This window comes from Phoca vitulina, unplaced genomic scaffold (genome assembly GCF_004348235.1).
Source record: "Phoca vitulina isolate PV1807 unplaced genomic scaffold, GSC_HSeal_1.0 scaffold1, whole genome shotgun sequence".
NCBI classification, from domain to species: Eukaryota; Metazoa; Chordata; class Mammalia; order Carnivora; family Phocidae; genus Phoca; species Phoca vitulina.
In genome coordinates, this window is record NW_022589704.1 from 100,098,013 (window position 1) to 100,114,640 (window position 16,628).

At 38.4% G+C, this 16,628-nt stretch overlaps 1 protein-coding gene across 6 annotated transcripts in view; it reads right to left on the reverse strand.

Moving 5' to 3' along the window:
* The window catches only part of CUNH2orf76 (chromosome unknown C2orf76 homolog), a 240,316-nt gene that overhangs the window by 188,437 nt on the left and 35,251 nt on the right, over window positions 1–16,628 (reverse strand). For 5 of the 6 annotated variants that reach the window (XM_032412020.1, XM_032412002.1, XM_032412010.1 and 2 more), the window contains exons 3-5: window positions 9,496–9,546; window positions 5,594–5,631; window positions 1,262–1,343 (exon numbers count right to left, since the gene is read on the reverse strand). In XM_032412020.1, the coding sequence (XP_032267911.1) occupies window positions 1,262–1,343; window positions 5,594–5,631; window positions 9,496–9,546 (171 nt within the window). Of the gene's footprint in view, window positions 1–32; window positions 1,344–5,593; window positions 5,632–9,495; window positions 9,547–16,628 lie in introns of those variants that run through there. The other variant, XM_032411987.1, reaches the window with a different exon arrangement.

Sequence of the window (16,628 nt, forward strand, 5' to 3'; positions counted from 1 at the left end):
CCTCTCCCACTCCCCCTGCTTGTGTTCCCTCTCTCGCTGTGTCTCTCTGTCAAATAAATAAATAAAATCTTTAAAAAAAAAAAAAAAACCAGTCCGTTGTAAGAATTATAGCTTTATGTTTTAACAACAAGCGGGGCTAGCTTCTAGATGCCCCGTGCCTCAGTAACACAGGTGCCACTTGCTATAATAATATACCAGCATTTGAGGAAATAAATGCCAAAATAAAAACTGTTTTCAAACAAGAGCAACCTTACATATTTATAACATGAAAAGACACTAAATGTAGCCAATAGTGTAGACAAACAAGGAAAGTAAGTCTAAGATTTTGTAACATGTTATTTAGAATCCTATTTAAATGAGAAGACCAGTCAGGAACTCACTTTAGCTACACATGTCACTCAAAACTGAATTCCTGACATATGTCCTTAAAATAACTCAATAGAACACCTGTCAAAAAAAAAAAAAAAAAAAAGTAAGGCTTCCTAACATGGACCTCACTGAGAGGGCCCCGTAAGCTGTGTGTCTGGATAGTTACAAAGTGTGATTTGGACTGTTTCCTTAGAGTCACGGACCACAAAGGTGCGTCAGAGGCATAGCACCTTCAACAGCTCACACCTCTCTGAAAATCTTCACTCCCATTGCCAGATAACCTTCAGGTGTACATACACAGAATTAGAGTGACATCTAATGGTCACAAAACACGTCACATGGCATTTCTTTAAAATAGCACTACATGCACATTCTAGGCTGAAAAGCGAATTTGGGCCCCCTTTCGAGCGCACACGCTAGGCTCCTATTTGAAATTCCACGACTCGGCGGGCCCTGAGTGATCCGGAGGACTATTAGAAACCGCACTACACGTTATACAAACATCTCACTTCATTATTCCACATTAGTTCTACCAGGTCCATTTCTCTCAAACCATCAGTTCAAATGATGCTGATAAGAGTAAGTAGGTTATTAAGTGAGTAATAACCTGTCAATCACTTAAAACAACCCTCAGCAGAATTCTGAGCATACCTGCAGAAAAGAACTATTTGCATTCTGCACATTTGGAGAGCAGATATCGCCTGCCCTCAGTCAAACGCTCTGAACGTACATCATTCTCATCCTCCTCCTTTGAATAATTATCAGGGAGTGTAAAGAGCACCCAGGGTAGCATTTACTTTGCGGTGAGTTATCCAAACATAATCAGCCGGGTGTTGGCAGAGAGGCTGGGGAAGTGAGCGCCCATCCAGCACCATGGGGCACTCTTTCTCACCGATTCCACCGGCACGCAGCGTGCTGTCTTCTTCCAGAATGAGTGTGTCGTCGTCTTCCAGACTCAACACAAGCTCGTTCGTCTAGGAAGAAAGAAAACCTCCATCTTATCGGTACCCATATGTGCTTCATATTTGGTGAAGGCTTCTCGAAGACACAGAATTGTTACTCTGGGTCACAGCAATAACCAAAGTCACATGCTGTTCCCGTCATCATCAGGGCAGAAGCAAATGGATGTGAGCACCTACCGTGTGCACACACTCCATAAGTGCTGGGGAGACAGCGCCCTAGCATGGAGCTCTGGGGCCAGGTCTGGATGAAAATTTGGGTTCCACTGATGCCCCGCTCTGTGTTCTCCACAAACTACACAGCCTCTCTGAGACTCAGTTTCCTCCTCTATAAAAAAACGGGGAGGGGGCCCTGGGTGGCTCAGTTGGTTTAGCATCCAACTCTTGATTTCGGCTCAGGTCATGATCTCAGGGTCGTGAGATCGAGCCCCATGTCAGGCTCTGTGCTGGGTGTGGAGCCTGCTTAAGATTCTCTCTCTCCCTCTCCACACCCTGGTCCCTCAATCTCTCACTCTAAAAAAAAAAAAAAGGTGGGGGGGGATGAATCTTCTTTCGCCCCATGGTGAAGATGAAATGAGATGAAGTACAGAAAACCGTAAGGGAGTGTCAGTCATAGAGCAAGGCCTCTCCATGTTAGCTGTCACTGTTCTGTGGCTGTTGTCCTCACCATCGTCATTGTCATCTCATCCTCACAATATTCCAGGAGTCAGAGAGGTTAAGAAACAGACCCAGAGGGGGGCGCCTGGGTGGCTCAGTCGGTTAAGCGGCTGCCTTCAGCTCAGGTCATGATCCCGGAGTCCTGGGATCCAGCCCCACATCGGGCTCCCTGCTCAGCGGGGAGTCTGCTTTGCCCTCTGCCTCTTCCCCCCACCCCCACCCCCACTCACGCTCCATCTCAAATAAATAAGGAAAATCTTTAAAAAGAGAGAGAGAGTAAGAAAAAGAAACAGACCCCAGAGTACACGGAACTGAGGCCCCTGAGCTCTGACCAGCCTGACTTCGGAGAGAAGCAAGTTTACCTGTATGGCCGAAAGTCCACGTATCTATAAAAACCTTGCCCTAAGAGCAAACACTTGATCCCACGTCATATTAACTTGACCCCGTGTCATACTGACTGTAACCTTTCTCTATGAGGTTTGGGGTGGGGGTGGATGAGTTGGCCCTCCAATGAAATTTACAAATCCAGTTAAACATTATAATATAGGAGAAGATTTTGAGTTGATATCTGCCCCTAAAAAGCATACAGAGGTGACCACTAGTTGGACACACAGTACCACCTGTCAACAGAATGCAGCTGCTTAGCAACATAGTCTATTTCTAGAATGTTGCTAAGAGGGAACAGAAAGGCCACTCCAGCAGCTAAAACAGAAGGCCCAGAAGCCATGCTCCACAGTCCACAACTTCACCCACTAGAGAGCGCAGGGCTTGACCTCCAGAGTACACAGATTAAAGGGGGGGGGGAATGTTATTTAAAAAAAATCATTTTAGGGGCGCCTGGGTGGCTCAGTCAGTTGAACATCTGCCTTTGGCTCAGGTCATGATCCCAGGGTCCTGGGACTGAGCCCTGAGTGGGGCTCCCTGCTCCGCAGGGAGCCTGCTTGAGCAGGGAGCCTGCTTCTCCCTCTTCTGCTGCCTGCCGCTCCCCCTGCTTGTGCTCTCTTGCGCTCTGTCAAATTAATAAATAAAATCTTAAAAAAAAATCATTTTAGAATAGGTAGCACAAAGGGGCGCCTGGGTGGCTCAGTCATTAAGCGTCTGCCTTCGGCTCAGGTCATGATCCCAGGGTCCTTGGATCAAGCCTCAGCAGGAAGCCTGCTTCTCCCTTTCCCACTCCCCCTACTTGTGTTCCCTCTCTCGCTGTCTCTCTCTCTGTCAAATAAATAAATAAAATCTTAAAAAAAAAAAAAAAAAATAGGTAGCACATACTCATGATACAAAATTCTCCAAGCACATAGGGAAGGAGAGAAAAGTCTCCTCCCAACCCTTATCTACCAGGTGGTCTAGTTTCCTTCCAGAGAACTTAACACTAATTCTGGCGTATCCTTCCAGAGGCTGTCTCTGTACACATTCATGCAGGCAGAAATGTCCAGGTAAACTTTTCCAAACACATAACAGCATATTGCATGCTATATTCTAACACATGACTTTTTCCTCTTAAAATATAGCTTAAAATCATTCAAAACCAGTAATACGAGCTGCCTCAATTTATCAAGGCCGCGGGCTATTCCACTGAAGGGATACATATACACACACACACACACACACACACACATACACACACACACACACACACAAAACGCACTCTGTCCCCATGGATGGACGTTCAGGTTGTTTCCATCTCTTGCTACCATAAACAACCCTGCAACAAATACCCTCATAACGTGTATCATTTTGCCTTTGTATGAGTTTTATGTGTAAGATAAGTTCCTAGAAGTAGAATTGTTAGGTCAGAGAGCACGTGCAATTTTATTTTGGCAGATATTGCTAAATGACGCTCCAGAGTAGCCGTACCACTTTACAGGAACGCTACCAATCGCTGAGAGTACCTAGTCCCCAGAGCATCATTGACATGGTGTACTATCAAAACCATCTGATCCTTGCCAACCTAACAGATGGAGAGTAAGTGTAGTCTGAATTTGCATTTATTTTGAGTCAAGTCGTAAATATTTTGTTTTTTAATGGACTTGAAGGATAATTTTTTAAATGGAATTGTAAAACAGCATCATATACTAAGGAAATCAGGCCTTTTCTGTAATATAAGTTAGAAAATTTTCCCCATTTTCACTTATTTCTCAATTTTTTAGTGTTTTTTTTCCTAGAAAAAGGTGCTGAATGTTTGAATAAAGTAAAATTATCAATTTTTTATGGTTTCTGGGTTTTCTACCATACTTAGAAAGACCTTCACTCTAAGATTAATTTTAAAATTCCCTGTTCTCTTCAAATGTTTTTGTCAATTTCCTTTTCTTTTTGAAGTTTTTAATTATGAAGAATTTCATACAGAACAGCACAATGAACCCTCCACGCACCCATCACCCAGCTTGAACAAATGATCTACTCATGTTCAGTTGGTTTCACCTCTGTCCTCACCTGTGAGCTTTATTTTCACATTTATGTCATTAATCCAGTAGGTATTTATTTTGGCATAAAAAAAAAAAAGATATGGATTCAACTCACTGTTTTCTGGATATCTCCCAATTGTCCCAGTAACACTTACTGAATCCTCATGTTTTCTTCATAGCTTTAAAATATCATATTTACTATACACTAAATTCTGATATATATTTGGGTCAATTTTTGGACTTTTAATTCTGTGCCATTGACCTAAGAGTTCATATGGCAGCACCACACTGTTTTAATTACTAGAGTTTAATAATATGGGTAACACATGTCAGGGCTAGTCACTCCCCTTTCTCTTCCTTTTCCTAACTATTCTTATTTATTTTTTGCATATTAGTTTTATAATCAGCTTCTTTCATTCATATATAGATGGGGTGGCATTAAATTCGTAAACTAAGAAAAAACGGACATCTTCATACTGTTGCATCTTCCCATCCAAATATCCTAAGCATTTCCATTTAAGTCTTATGTTGGATCCCTTTTGGCATGTCTATTGTTTTGTGAAATTCAGGTAGAATTTCATATAAATAAAACGCACAGATCTTAAGGGGAGTTCAGTTCAATGAGTGTGGACAACTGAATGACCCTCACTAGCATTTCGAAGACTCCCCACTGAGCAGGAAGCCTAATGCAGGGCTTGATCCCAGGACTCTGAGATCATGGCCTGAGCCAAAGGCAGATGCTTAACCAACTGAGCCACCCAGGCGCCCCAAGCATTTATTTTTTAATTCACCTAATTTCATTGTCTTCTCTAATCCTAGATACCCACCATAAACTCAATCAGCTTTCAAATAACTGTATACCAGAGATTACAAAGAAAATGGCATGAGGGTATGGCTGTTGTCTATGAATTAGTCACTTCAAAAAACATTTTTTTGCAAATTTAATTTTTATGTTAAATATTTGCTTGATATAGAACATGCACGCTTTTTAAAAAATTAACACTTTTTTAAAGGATCTACTACTAACAGGGTCTTAGTGGGGGTTTTTTTTTTTCCTTAATGGCTGTAGAAAGGGTACTTACAAAATAAAAAATGCTATTATAATGGGAAATATTTCAGAAGTACGTGTGTTCATTCATTCATTCACTGAGACAGCCAACGGCGATCACTTGCCATGTATCAGATACTACTGTATATGAAACGTACCTTTGCTTTATGTGCTTGATGAACAATCTTTAGTTTATCTGAAAGAAAAAAAGAAGTCTTCATAAAAGATTATTTTAAAACTTCATTTGAATAATCCGAAATGGGAGGGTGCAGCTATGAAATTGAGAAACTTAAGTCCTTGCCTTATGATCCATTCACTTAAAAATCTAGTATACGGTAAAAAAAAAAAAAAAAAAAAAAATTACTTTTATATATCATCACCTTAAAGGTCACTGCTGTTTAAAGATATTTGAAAGCCTTCGTCTTTGACACACACAACTGGGTGCCATAACCTGCAATGAACTTGGCACATTTTCCCTCAGAATAGAAGACAGGTGGATATTACTCGATCCTGTTTTTTGGAGTTGTAAAAGGCTATAATTAGCAAATAATGGAAAAAATGTCAGACATTAACATAAGCAGTTCAAAAAAACCTAGTAATATCTCAGAATACATATAGTGACAGGAGTCAAACGATTATCCTGACAACTTGTTACCACTCTCTGAGCTCAGGCTCACTGGTAATGTGAGCAGGGCTGCTAATGCCCAAAGAATATCAGTATTTGCCTCCTGGTTTTCAAACACTGCACAGGCTCACACCATCTAATCTGCTTTATTCAATCCTCCTTCACTCCTTAATCTGTTTATCTTGATGTCAGGCTATGCTGTGCTTTTCCAGTAAGTCATTTCTCTACATTCGGTGAAGTCCGACTCTGCATCAGTGAGCTCTTAATTATAGCAGGGGCTCAGCATTTAACGGGTTTCAAGTCAGAAAGTTTCCAATTCTTCACTCAGTTTTGTTTAACCATCCAATTAATGTATTATGATTACATGTATTATTATATCTGGACAAACTCTTAACCTTAAACTAAAATTCATTTCTATCAATCATGCCATTCGATTCAATAAAGAATTCCAATAGTAAAATGAAAGGATCTACTTAAAAAACAGGCCTTGATTTAACTCTGTTCTAATAATACGAAAGAAAAGGGTAGCTACCCAGTTAAGAACTAGCACTGAATTACCCATTATTTTAAATAGTCAACTTTCAGTTATCTATTGCAATTTTTAACACAAGGTCAGCCTAATCCTAGGACTGCAACTATGTACTGTTAAGAACTAAAAATAAATCTAATCTAGGTGAAAAAATGCATATTAGGAATGTAAATACACCACAATTGCTAAAAATAAGCTCAGAATGTACGCAAGAAAATAAACAAATTGGCTTTTGGATTATCTGTTATTCTGAGTTACCTATTATCTTTTTCTCATTATAGCTAGATATCGGTTTATTATTAGAGACAAGTTAGAAAAGCCAGTAAGGGGGCGCCTGGATGGCTCAGTCGTTAACCGTCTGCCTTCGGCTCAGGTCATGATCCCAGGGTCCTGGGATCGAGCCCTACATCGGGCTCCCTGCTCCGCAGGAAGCCTGCTTCTCCCTCTCCCACTCCCCCTGCTTGTGTTCCCTCTCTCGCTGTGTCTCTGTCAAATAAATAAATAAAATATTTAAAAAAAAAAAAGAAAAGCCGGTAAGTTTTTTAACTAAAAGGATCCTACTTAAAGTCTGTTACAACCAACAAGCCAAACTGTGGTTTGATCTTACCAAATATTAGTCATGTTCTACATATTTTGCTAATGAGCCTTTATTAGAAATATCCTTGCTCTAATGGGTCCTGCAAACCCACAATAAGAAGGCCACATTTTTTTTTAGCAGAATAAGAAATGATTTGAACAGAAATTTTCAGATTTTTCCCTCCAACAGAAACTAGTAAGACTTGGTAAGAGGGTCAGGGAAACAACCAGCTAGCAAAAGATATTGTACTAATAATGTCCTTTTCCTTGTTGAATAATCTCTTTCACTTGTTTTTACTTCTTTAAAAAAAAAAAAAATCTTCATTACTAACAGAAACAGCATCTGTGGGTATTGTACCTGAAGTGCAAATTCCTTGAGGAAAGTAACCTCATAAAAATAAAAAGAATCGGGGCACCTAGGTTGCTCAGTCGGTTAAGCATCTGCTTTCAGCTCAGGTCATGATCTCCAGGTCCTAGGCCCCACCGTCAGGTTCCTTGCTCAGCGGGGAGGCTGCTTCTCCCTCTGCCTGCCACTCCCCCTGCTTGTGCTCTCTCTGTCTCTTTCAAATGAATAAATAAAAGCTTGAAAAATAAATAAATAAATAAAAAGAATATATCTGTGGTGCATTTGACGTGTTCACACAAGTGGGTTTAATCACACACGGCCTTAGGAAATAAACAGTATCAGCAGCTCCACACGGCATAGCCACCAATAGTTACTGTACACAGGCACAGAGTCTAGGTGATCAGGATTTAAAAATAAGACCACATCCAATGTGCTTTAGAACCCAGTCTGGTCAGGATAAATCAGTCTTAGATGTAGATGTCAATTAAATAGGAGGAGGGGCTCTAAGAAATCTCAGACTCTCCGTGGTCTGGGTGGTCTGGCCAGCGAGCCAGCCCTTTGCCCAAGGGCATGGAGACAGCAACCAGCAAAGCTGAAATCTGACTCTGGACCCTTTCCACTCCCCAACACCCAATGTGTTCTATTCCCACAGAGCAGGTAGCAATACTGGAGGACAAGGACAGGTGAGAAAGTAACGTTTGGCCTTCCTTTTTGAACACAAAGCAGCAGATTGTTACAGAGCCAAACCCAGACTGGGTCACTGAAAGTCTATCAAAACCCTAGTGGTTCTCTAATTTCTCATCTCACAGATAAATGTGTTCACTTCTTCTGCCAATTCACCTGAATAGTATACAAATCCTAGGTCAAAACAGTGTTAATAAGGTGGGACAATATAAGAGGTACGTTATCTATCCCCGTGATGATTAACAGTCACATATTCTAATGCATTCAGTATCTAAAACTTATCTTTCAAAATGACTTATATGGAACACAAGTTGGAATATGTATGCATATGCATGCATATGCATGCACATGCGTGCACACACACACACACACACACCCCATGCAAAAAGGAAATGGCATCTGTAGGTTGATTCAAGTTTAAGGTTATATTGCAAGTCATTATACTCTGAAAGCCACAAAAGCCAGAATTGAGAAGTTTCATATTTACTTAACTGTGCTTTTTATTCCTTTCTCTTATTCAATATTTAGTATGTAAATTCTTTAAGCCCAATAAATCAAAGTACTTTCCACTCAGTGCCTCCAACTTCTGCTTGACTACCCCTTATGACCTCACAATTAGTCTCTGGATATTAAAATGCATACACACGGTGAAGATTGTGATTTCAAAGTATTTTAGGTCATAAGTTGCTCTACCAAATGCGAACAGAATTAAAAGCCACTCCAAAAAATGATCTGAGGTAATAAAAAATTTATACTTCAAAAAATGTCTGTACCAATTAACAGAAATATTTATTAGATGCGTCATAATTTTCAAGTAAGGTCTCAAACTCAAAGTTTGGTGAGTGTCACTATGCTGAAGGTTAATAACTGTACCACCTTTATACCAAATAATGGAACCCAACTTCCTGCCTCATTACTGCATTGTTTAATCGACCCCTGTAATAGGCAAAATTACTATATTCTATGCTTAAGTTATTGGCATTTAAAATGTTTAATCTCTTCTTTTAATTCCTAGTCTGAAATCATTTTTCTTTCCTGGTTACCTGACAAAGAAATTCATTTTAGACATCGTTTGCCAAACATGTTATTTGTTCCTCACAAATAGGCCACTTTCATATACTATTACAATTTACTTCACTGATACACCAGGATTCCTATATTTCTAAATAAACTTCCATACTGGTTTTTATTTACAGATAGTAAACTCATTTTTGAAAACCAAATTTAAATTGCTATCAACATAAAACTAACGTAAAATTGTATTAATATACGTTTTTAAAGAATAAATAAAATTAGTTACCATATTTATAATTTCTGAATGGTGGTGGCAGGTTGGTCCTTAAAGGAATATCTGTAAGAGAAAGATTATTTTTATTATATTCAAGTAGACACTTGTAGTATATGCACAGTCTTTTGCTACGTTCTCCTAGATCTCCAGACTAAGCTAGTTTGAAAAATTTGATAGAACACAAAATGAAGCTAACATGCCATCAAAATTCAGAGGTCACCTAAAACAATGGAACCACTGAGGAAATGTTGAGCTGTTACTAGCTGAACTAAGAATTCAGTAACGTTATTAAATGAATTGTCATTTTATTAAGTACAACAGCATCTATGTACATTCGAAATATATAGCATTCCTGTGTGAGATATTATTTTCTATTAGGTGACATTCATTTAGCATATGAACCTGAGAACTCATTCAGGCCTGTAGTGGAAACCAATGATCTAGATGAGTGTTATTACTCTTACCAAAATTCAGATAACCTACAATGTAACTCTAACTCAGCAAAGAAAACAAAACAAAAACAAATTAAATATTCTTTTTAAAACAGAATTTCAAATGTTAGATCTGTTTAATTTATTAGCACTTATAGTTCCTGAACAAGACACTGAAACACTGTGAAGGTGTGAGGTAAGGAACAGAGGGCCCCGTGAAATTGCTCACAGTTAGAGGTGCCTACATTCTAAGAAATCAAATCACAGTCTTCCATTCAGTCTGGACTTCTGAGTGAAGAGACAGTGAAGGCAAATGAGAGAGCACTTTGTCTTTCTTCCTCTGGATGTCAGCTCAAGTGCCACTCCACCGAGAGGTCTCCCCTGCAGGCCCTGCTAAGGGTGTGTCTCCCCTCAAACGGTTTCCTTCATAACATTCCTTACAACAGTAGTTCTGTTATGTTGGTCTCCCTTCCCTACTAATTCATAAACTCCTTGAGATTAAGACAGTAGGCCATAGCTCCTGAAACCGAAGACCGTGTCCACCACATCACAGGTTAATAGATAACTGGTTCCATGAGGGCAGGGACTTTAGCCAATTTTCATTGTGTTACCAGTACCCAAAAGAGTGCTGGGCACATGTCAGGTGCTTAAAAATATTCGTGAATGAATAAATATAACTTAAGCCTTTCATTTGGCAGTTAAGAACTCCGAGGTCCTGGTTGGCCCAGGGTGTCAGAGTTAGGGCTAGAATCCAATCTTCCCATTCTGCAGCAAGGGGAAGGGGTTCTCTTCTGCAATGGCAGAAAGACACCAGCCATTCAACCCATTTGGTGAGATAAGAACTTTGGTGCACAAACACATAAAAAGGCCTGAGGAGGAAGAGACAAAACTAAACACCTTCCTTACGAAAGAGGCAAAAGAGGTGGCTTCTCATTTTGCACTACAACAAATAAGGCTGCGGGTAGTCATATGCAGACGTGCACTTGCATTTCACCCAGAAGTGGAATGGCTGGATCGTACAGTAGGGGTTGGTTTACCCTTTTAAGAAACTGCCAACTCATCTTCTAAAGTGGTTCCTCTTTACATTCCTACCAGTGGCCTATCAGAGTTCCAGTTCTTCCACATCCTAGCCAAAACTGGGGTTTTAATTAATAAACCTTTTTAATTCTAGCCATTTCAGTGGGAGTGTTGTGTTCTCACCATGACTTTATTTTTTAAAATAATTTTTTTTAAAGATTTTATCTATTTATTAGAGAGAGAGACATTGAGAGAGGGAACATAAGCAGGGGGAATGGGAGAGGGAGAAGCAGGCTTCCTGCCTAGCAGAGAGCCCGATGCAGGGCTCCATCCCAGGACCCTGGGACCATGACCTGAGGTATGTACATCAGAGGGCAATTTGATATGTATGAAAATTACATATGCATATACCCTTTGACCTAGGAATTCCACTCCAAGAATTGATCACAGAGATACATTCTCATACGTGTGTGTAATATACATACAAGGGTACTAACTGTAGCATTGCTTACAGTAGCAAATGCTCAGAAAAATCCAAATGTCCTCCAGTGGGGGGACTTATTAAATAAATAATATGCCCAAAAAATGAAACATATTTTTCAACTGTTAAAAAAAAAAAAAGAAAAGAAAGAGGCACAGGAAGTGCTCTAGTAGTATCTTCAAGGTATGTTAAAGGTAAAGGAAAGCATAAAGCAGACCATTATTTTTAAAGTAAGCCACCTTTTGAGGAAAATGGGGGGAAAGTAAGCATATATGTTTGTATTTGCTTATACGTTCACGGGGTAGGGGAGAGCACGGTGTACTGGTCAGAGAACAGAAGTGGAAAGGAGAGTTTTTACTGATTTTCTTTTACGTTCTGACCTTAAAACTACATGCATGTATTATCTATAAAGAAAACTTTCTTAAAAACCCATACATCTGAATTAGGAAATGTGTTTTTCTAGGCAGACACTTAACGACTGAGCCACCCAGGTGCCTCTCACCGTGCCTTTAACTTGCACTTCACTAGACTAACGATGGTGAGTATGACGTATCTTCTTTGCTCAAGTGTTTGTTCAGATCTTTTAGCACTTTTTAATAGGGTTAGGTCCTACCTATGTAGTTGGAAGAGATTTTTTGTTGTTGTTTTCTAGGCACCAGTCTTTGGTTGGATGTTCTACAAATATTTTCTCCAAGTCCATGGCTTGTCTTTTCATTTTCTTAACAGTGTATTTTGAAAAGCAAACTTTTTCATTTTGATGAAGCCTGACTAATCTTTTACAGTTTGTGCTCATTGTGCTGTATTTAAGACATTTTTACCAAAATCAAAGTCTTTAACATTTTCTTGTGTTTTCTTTTAGAAGTTTTATAGTTTCTGCTTTTATATTTACATTTATATCTTGACAAATTTTGAGTTATTTTTGCATAGGGTACGAGGTAAGAGCTGAGGTTCACTTATTTGCATATGGATATCCAATTGTTCCAGCACCTTTTTTTGGGAAGATCACCTCTTCCCCCAAAAACACCTTGGTCAAAAATCAACTGAACATACATGTAAGTGTAGGTCTGTTTCTGCACTGGTTTTCATTGATATGTCATCTATATATCAATACCACACACAATGTCTTGGTTGATGTAGCTTTATAGTACTAAGTCATGTAATCAGTGTAATTCCTACAACTTTTTTTCTTCTTTTTGTGAGTTAACTACAGGTTGATGTAGGACAGAACATTAGGGTTCGAAGCCGATGGCCAAGAAAGAATTCTTGAGACGTCTTTGGTGCAAAAAGGTGATTTTATGAAAGCACGGGGACAGGACCCATGGGCAGGAAGAGCTGCACCGGGGTCATGAGGAGTGGCCCATTATGTACTTTCAAGTTGGGAGGGAGTTATAGTTTAAGTCTCTAAGAAATTTAGAAGCGAGGTTTCCAGGACCTTGAGGGGGTTAACTATTGTTGGGAAAAGGTCATTTATTACTGTCTAATACAACCTAAGTCATGAGACCCTTGAGATGTATCTCGGTGGGCCATATGTTTGGCGGGGGTGATTGCCAACACGTATCTTGGGGGGTTTAGAGATAAATAATACGTATCTTGGGGAGTTTAGAGATAAAGGAAATTTCTGAAGGAATTTTTATATGTTAAAGTAGACTTACAGGATCCAGGGTTGGGGGTTTGTGCTAGGATTGTCTTTTGCCCTTAGCAAAGTATTAACATTGAGGCAGTTGAGTCCCTAGAGGAATGTCATTCTGCCTGTTTCAAAGACTTGTCGATGGGCTGTAGGTAGTAAGGATATTTTATAATTTTTCTGCTGCCTTTGTTTCCCACATCATAGGTCTTTTTAACTTTCCTTATAAATTTTAGAATAAAATAGAATAAGTTATTTCTAAACTGTAGAGTATATAATTAGTATATATTTAAGAAGGGAGGAAGTGTGCTGAGATTTTGATTGGAAGCTATACATCATTTTGAGGAGACATGACCTCTTCACCATATTTTTTCTGACCCACAGACACAAGGTATCTCCATTTATTTTGGTCTTTTACAAGTTTTCTCAGTGATGTTTTAAGAGTCTTCAGTGCAAAAGTCTTACACTCTAGCAAATGTATTCCATTTCATACTTTGTAATGCTATTATAAAAGGTTTTTTGTAATTTTCCAGCCGTACATTAGTAGTAACACAATTGATTTTTGTGTATTAGTCTTATATCCTACAACTTCCTTAAGCCTCGATTATAGTAGTTTTTATAGATTCTGCAGGATTTTATAATAATCATAATAAAATCATAATAGGTTATGTAGGTAATCATGTCACCAGTGAATAATGGCAATTTTACTTTTTCCTTTCTAATAGGGATGCCTTTTATTTCTTTTTCTTGCCTCAATAAATTGGCTAGAACTTCCAGCTCAGTGTTGAATAGAAGTGATTATGAGCAGACACCTCTCTCTGCCTGGTTCCTAATCTTAGGAGGAAAGCACCCAGTCTTCCACCATTAAGTATGATGTTGGAGGTCCATTTTTCATATACCCTTAACCAGGTAGAATAAGTTCCCTTCTATTTCTACTTTGCTGAGAGTTTCTAACAGGAATGGATGCTGGATTTTGTCTTTATCTACTGAGAGATTCATCTGGTTTTCCTTCCTTCATCTATTCATATAATGAATTACATTGGATTGCTTTTTGTTGTTTTTACATTGATTTTTTTTCAAGATTTTATTTATTTGACAGAGAGAGAGCACAAGCAGGAGGAGCAGCAGAGGGAGAAGGAGGCTCCCTGCTGACCAGAGAGCCAGACATGGGGCTCGATCCTAGGATCCTGGGATCAAGGCCTGAGCCAAAGGCAGATGCTTAACCGACTGAGCCACCCAGGTGCCCCCACTGATTTTTGATAGTAAACCATCCTTACATTCCTAAGGTAAACTCCATATGGTCATAATATATTCTTCTTTAACTACTGTATCTCTTTGTGTGAAAGATGTTGGTTGGTAGCTGTTTTTTTCTTCTGATTACATTCTCTGATTTTGATATCAGGGTAAGGATGGCCTCAGAAAATAATATTTTCTGATAAATATTTCCTCCTCTTGAGTTTTATGGAAGACTTTCTGTAGAATTGGGATTATTTCTTCCTTAAATATATGGTAGAATTCACCAGTGACTGGAACTGGGACTGGAGTTTTCTGTGTGGAAATGTATTTTAATTACTGTTCATTTTAAAATACAGAATTATTCAGGTTGTCTGTTTGTTAGTGGGCTTCGGTAGTTTGGGCGTTTCAAGGAACTTGTCCACTGTCCTGGGATAACATATTTATGGCATAAAGTTGTTTAATGTATTCCCTTATTATTCTTTTAGTATTTGTAGAGATTCTGTAGTAATGTAACAACTCTCACTGTTGATACCGATAATTTGTGTCTTCTCTCTTTTGTTTTTTCCAATCAGTCCAGCTACAGCTTTATCAATTTCATGGATTTCAAAGAATCAGGTATGGCTGATTATTGATTTTCTCTGTGGTTTTCCATTTTCTACTATAATCTTTACGATTTCTTTTATTCTGCTTACTTTGGATTTTACTTTTCTTTTTCTACTTTCTTAACACAGAAGCTGAAACCAGTAATTTGAGACCTCTTCTCTTTTTTAGACATTTCTAGTCCTATAAATATTCCTGTAAGTACTGTTTTACCTGCTTTCCACAAATTTTGAAAAGCTGTGTATTCATTTTTATTCAGTTCATAATACTCCGTCTTTTGATCTCTGCATTTACAAACCGGTTATTTAGAAGTATGCTATTTGGTTTCCAAATATTTCAGAATTTTCCAGAGATTCTTCTGTCATTGATTTCTAATCTAACTCCACTGTAGTCAGAAAACATACATTATAGGAATTTAATCCTTTTCCATTTGTCATGACTTGTTTTATGGATTGGAATATAGTCTCTTGGTAAATGTTCTGTGTGCACTTGAGAGGAATGTGTATTATGTTGTTTGGTGGAGTGTTCTATAAATGTCACTTTGGTCAAGTTAGTCTAATAGTGTTGTTCAAGTTTTTTGTATCCTTACTGACTTTCTATCTACTTGTTCCATCAATTATTGAGGGAGCAACGTTGCAATCTCCCAGGGATTGAAGAGTCATCTATTTTTCTTTGCAGTTCTGTTAGTTTTGACCTCATATTTTTGAAGTTCTGTTGTGTCAGGTGCATAAGCATTTAGAATCATTATGCCATCTTAATTGATGCCTTACCATTATAAAATGATAGTCTTTATCCCTAGTAATCTACTTTACTCTGAAATCTACTTTATCTGATATTACTATAGCCACTCCAGCTTTCTTTTGATTGGTATTATCATGGTATAATTTTTTCATCCTTTTACCTTTAACTGATTTTTATCTTTATATTTAAAGTGCATTTCTTATAGGCAACATATAATTTAGGACTTCCTGTTATATGTCTGTCATTTAATTAGGGTGTTCAGATCATTTACATTTAATATGATTATTAATATGATTGGATTTAAACCTACCACTTTGCCATTTGGGTTTTGTTTTGTTCGGTCCATGTGTTATTTCCTCTTCTACCTTCTTTTGGATTGACCTATTTGACACTTTTTTATGATTCCATTTTAACACGTTTGTTGGCATATTATCTATAACTCTTAGGTGAGGTGTGTGTACGTACACATGCAGTTGCTTTAAAGTCTGTAGTAAACATCTTTATCTTATCATTCTACCTCCAAGCGATACTGTAACACTTTATAGTGAAAGAATCTTATGCTTCCATTTCTCCCCTCCCAGCCTTTGTGCTAGTGCATGTATTTTCCATAAACCCCACAACACATTGTTACTGTTTTTCTTTACGTAATGAAATATATTTGAAGAAAAATTATAAAATTAAAAAAAAAGGCAATCATATTTACCCATGTTTACCATTTCCTGTACTCTTCATTTCTTTGTGTGCCTCCAAATTTCTATCTGGTATCATTTCCCTTCTGTTGGAAGAAGGTCCTTTAGCATTTCCTATAGTTCAGGTCTCCTGGTGATGGACTCTCTCAGCTTTTGTATGTCTAAAGTCTTTATTATGCCTCCATTTCTGAAAGACGGGAATAGAATCCTAGACTGATTTTCTTCCAGTATTTTAAAGATGTCGCTCCACTATCTTCTGACATGGATGGATTCTGATGAGAAGTCTGATGTCCTTCACACTTGTTCCTCCTTATGTAATGTATGTG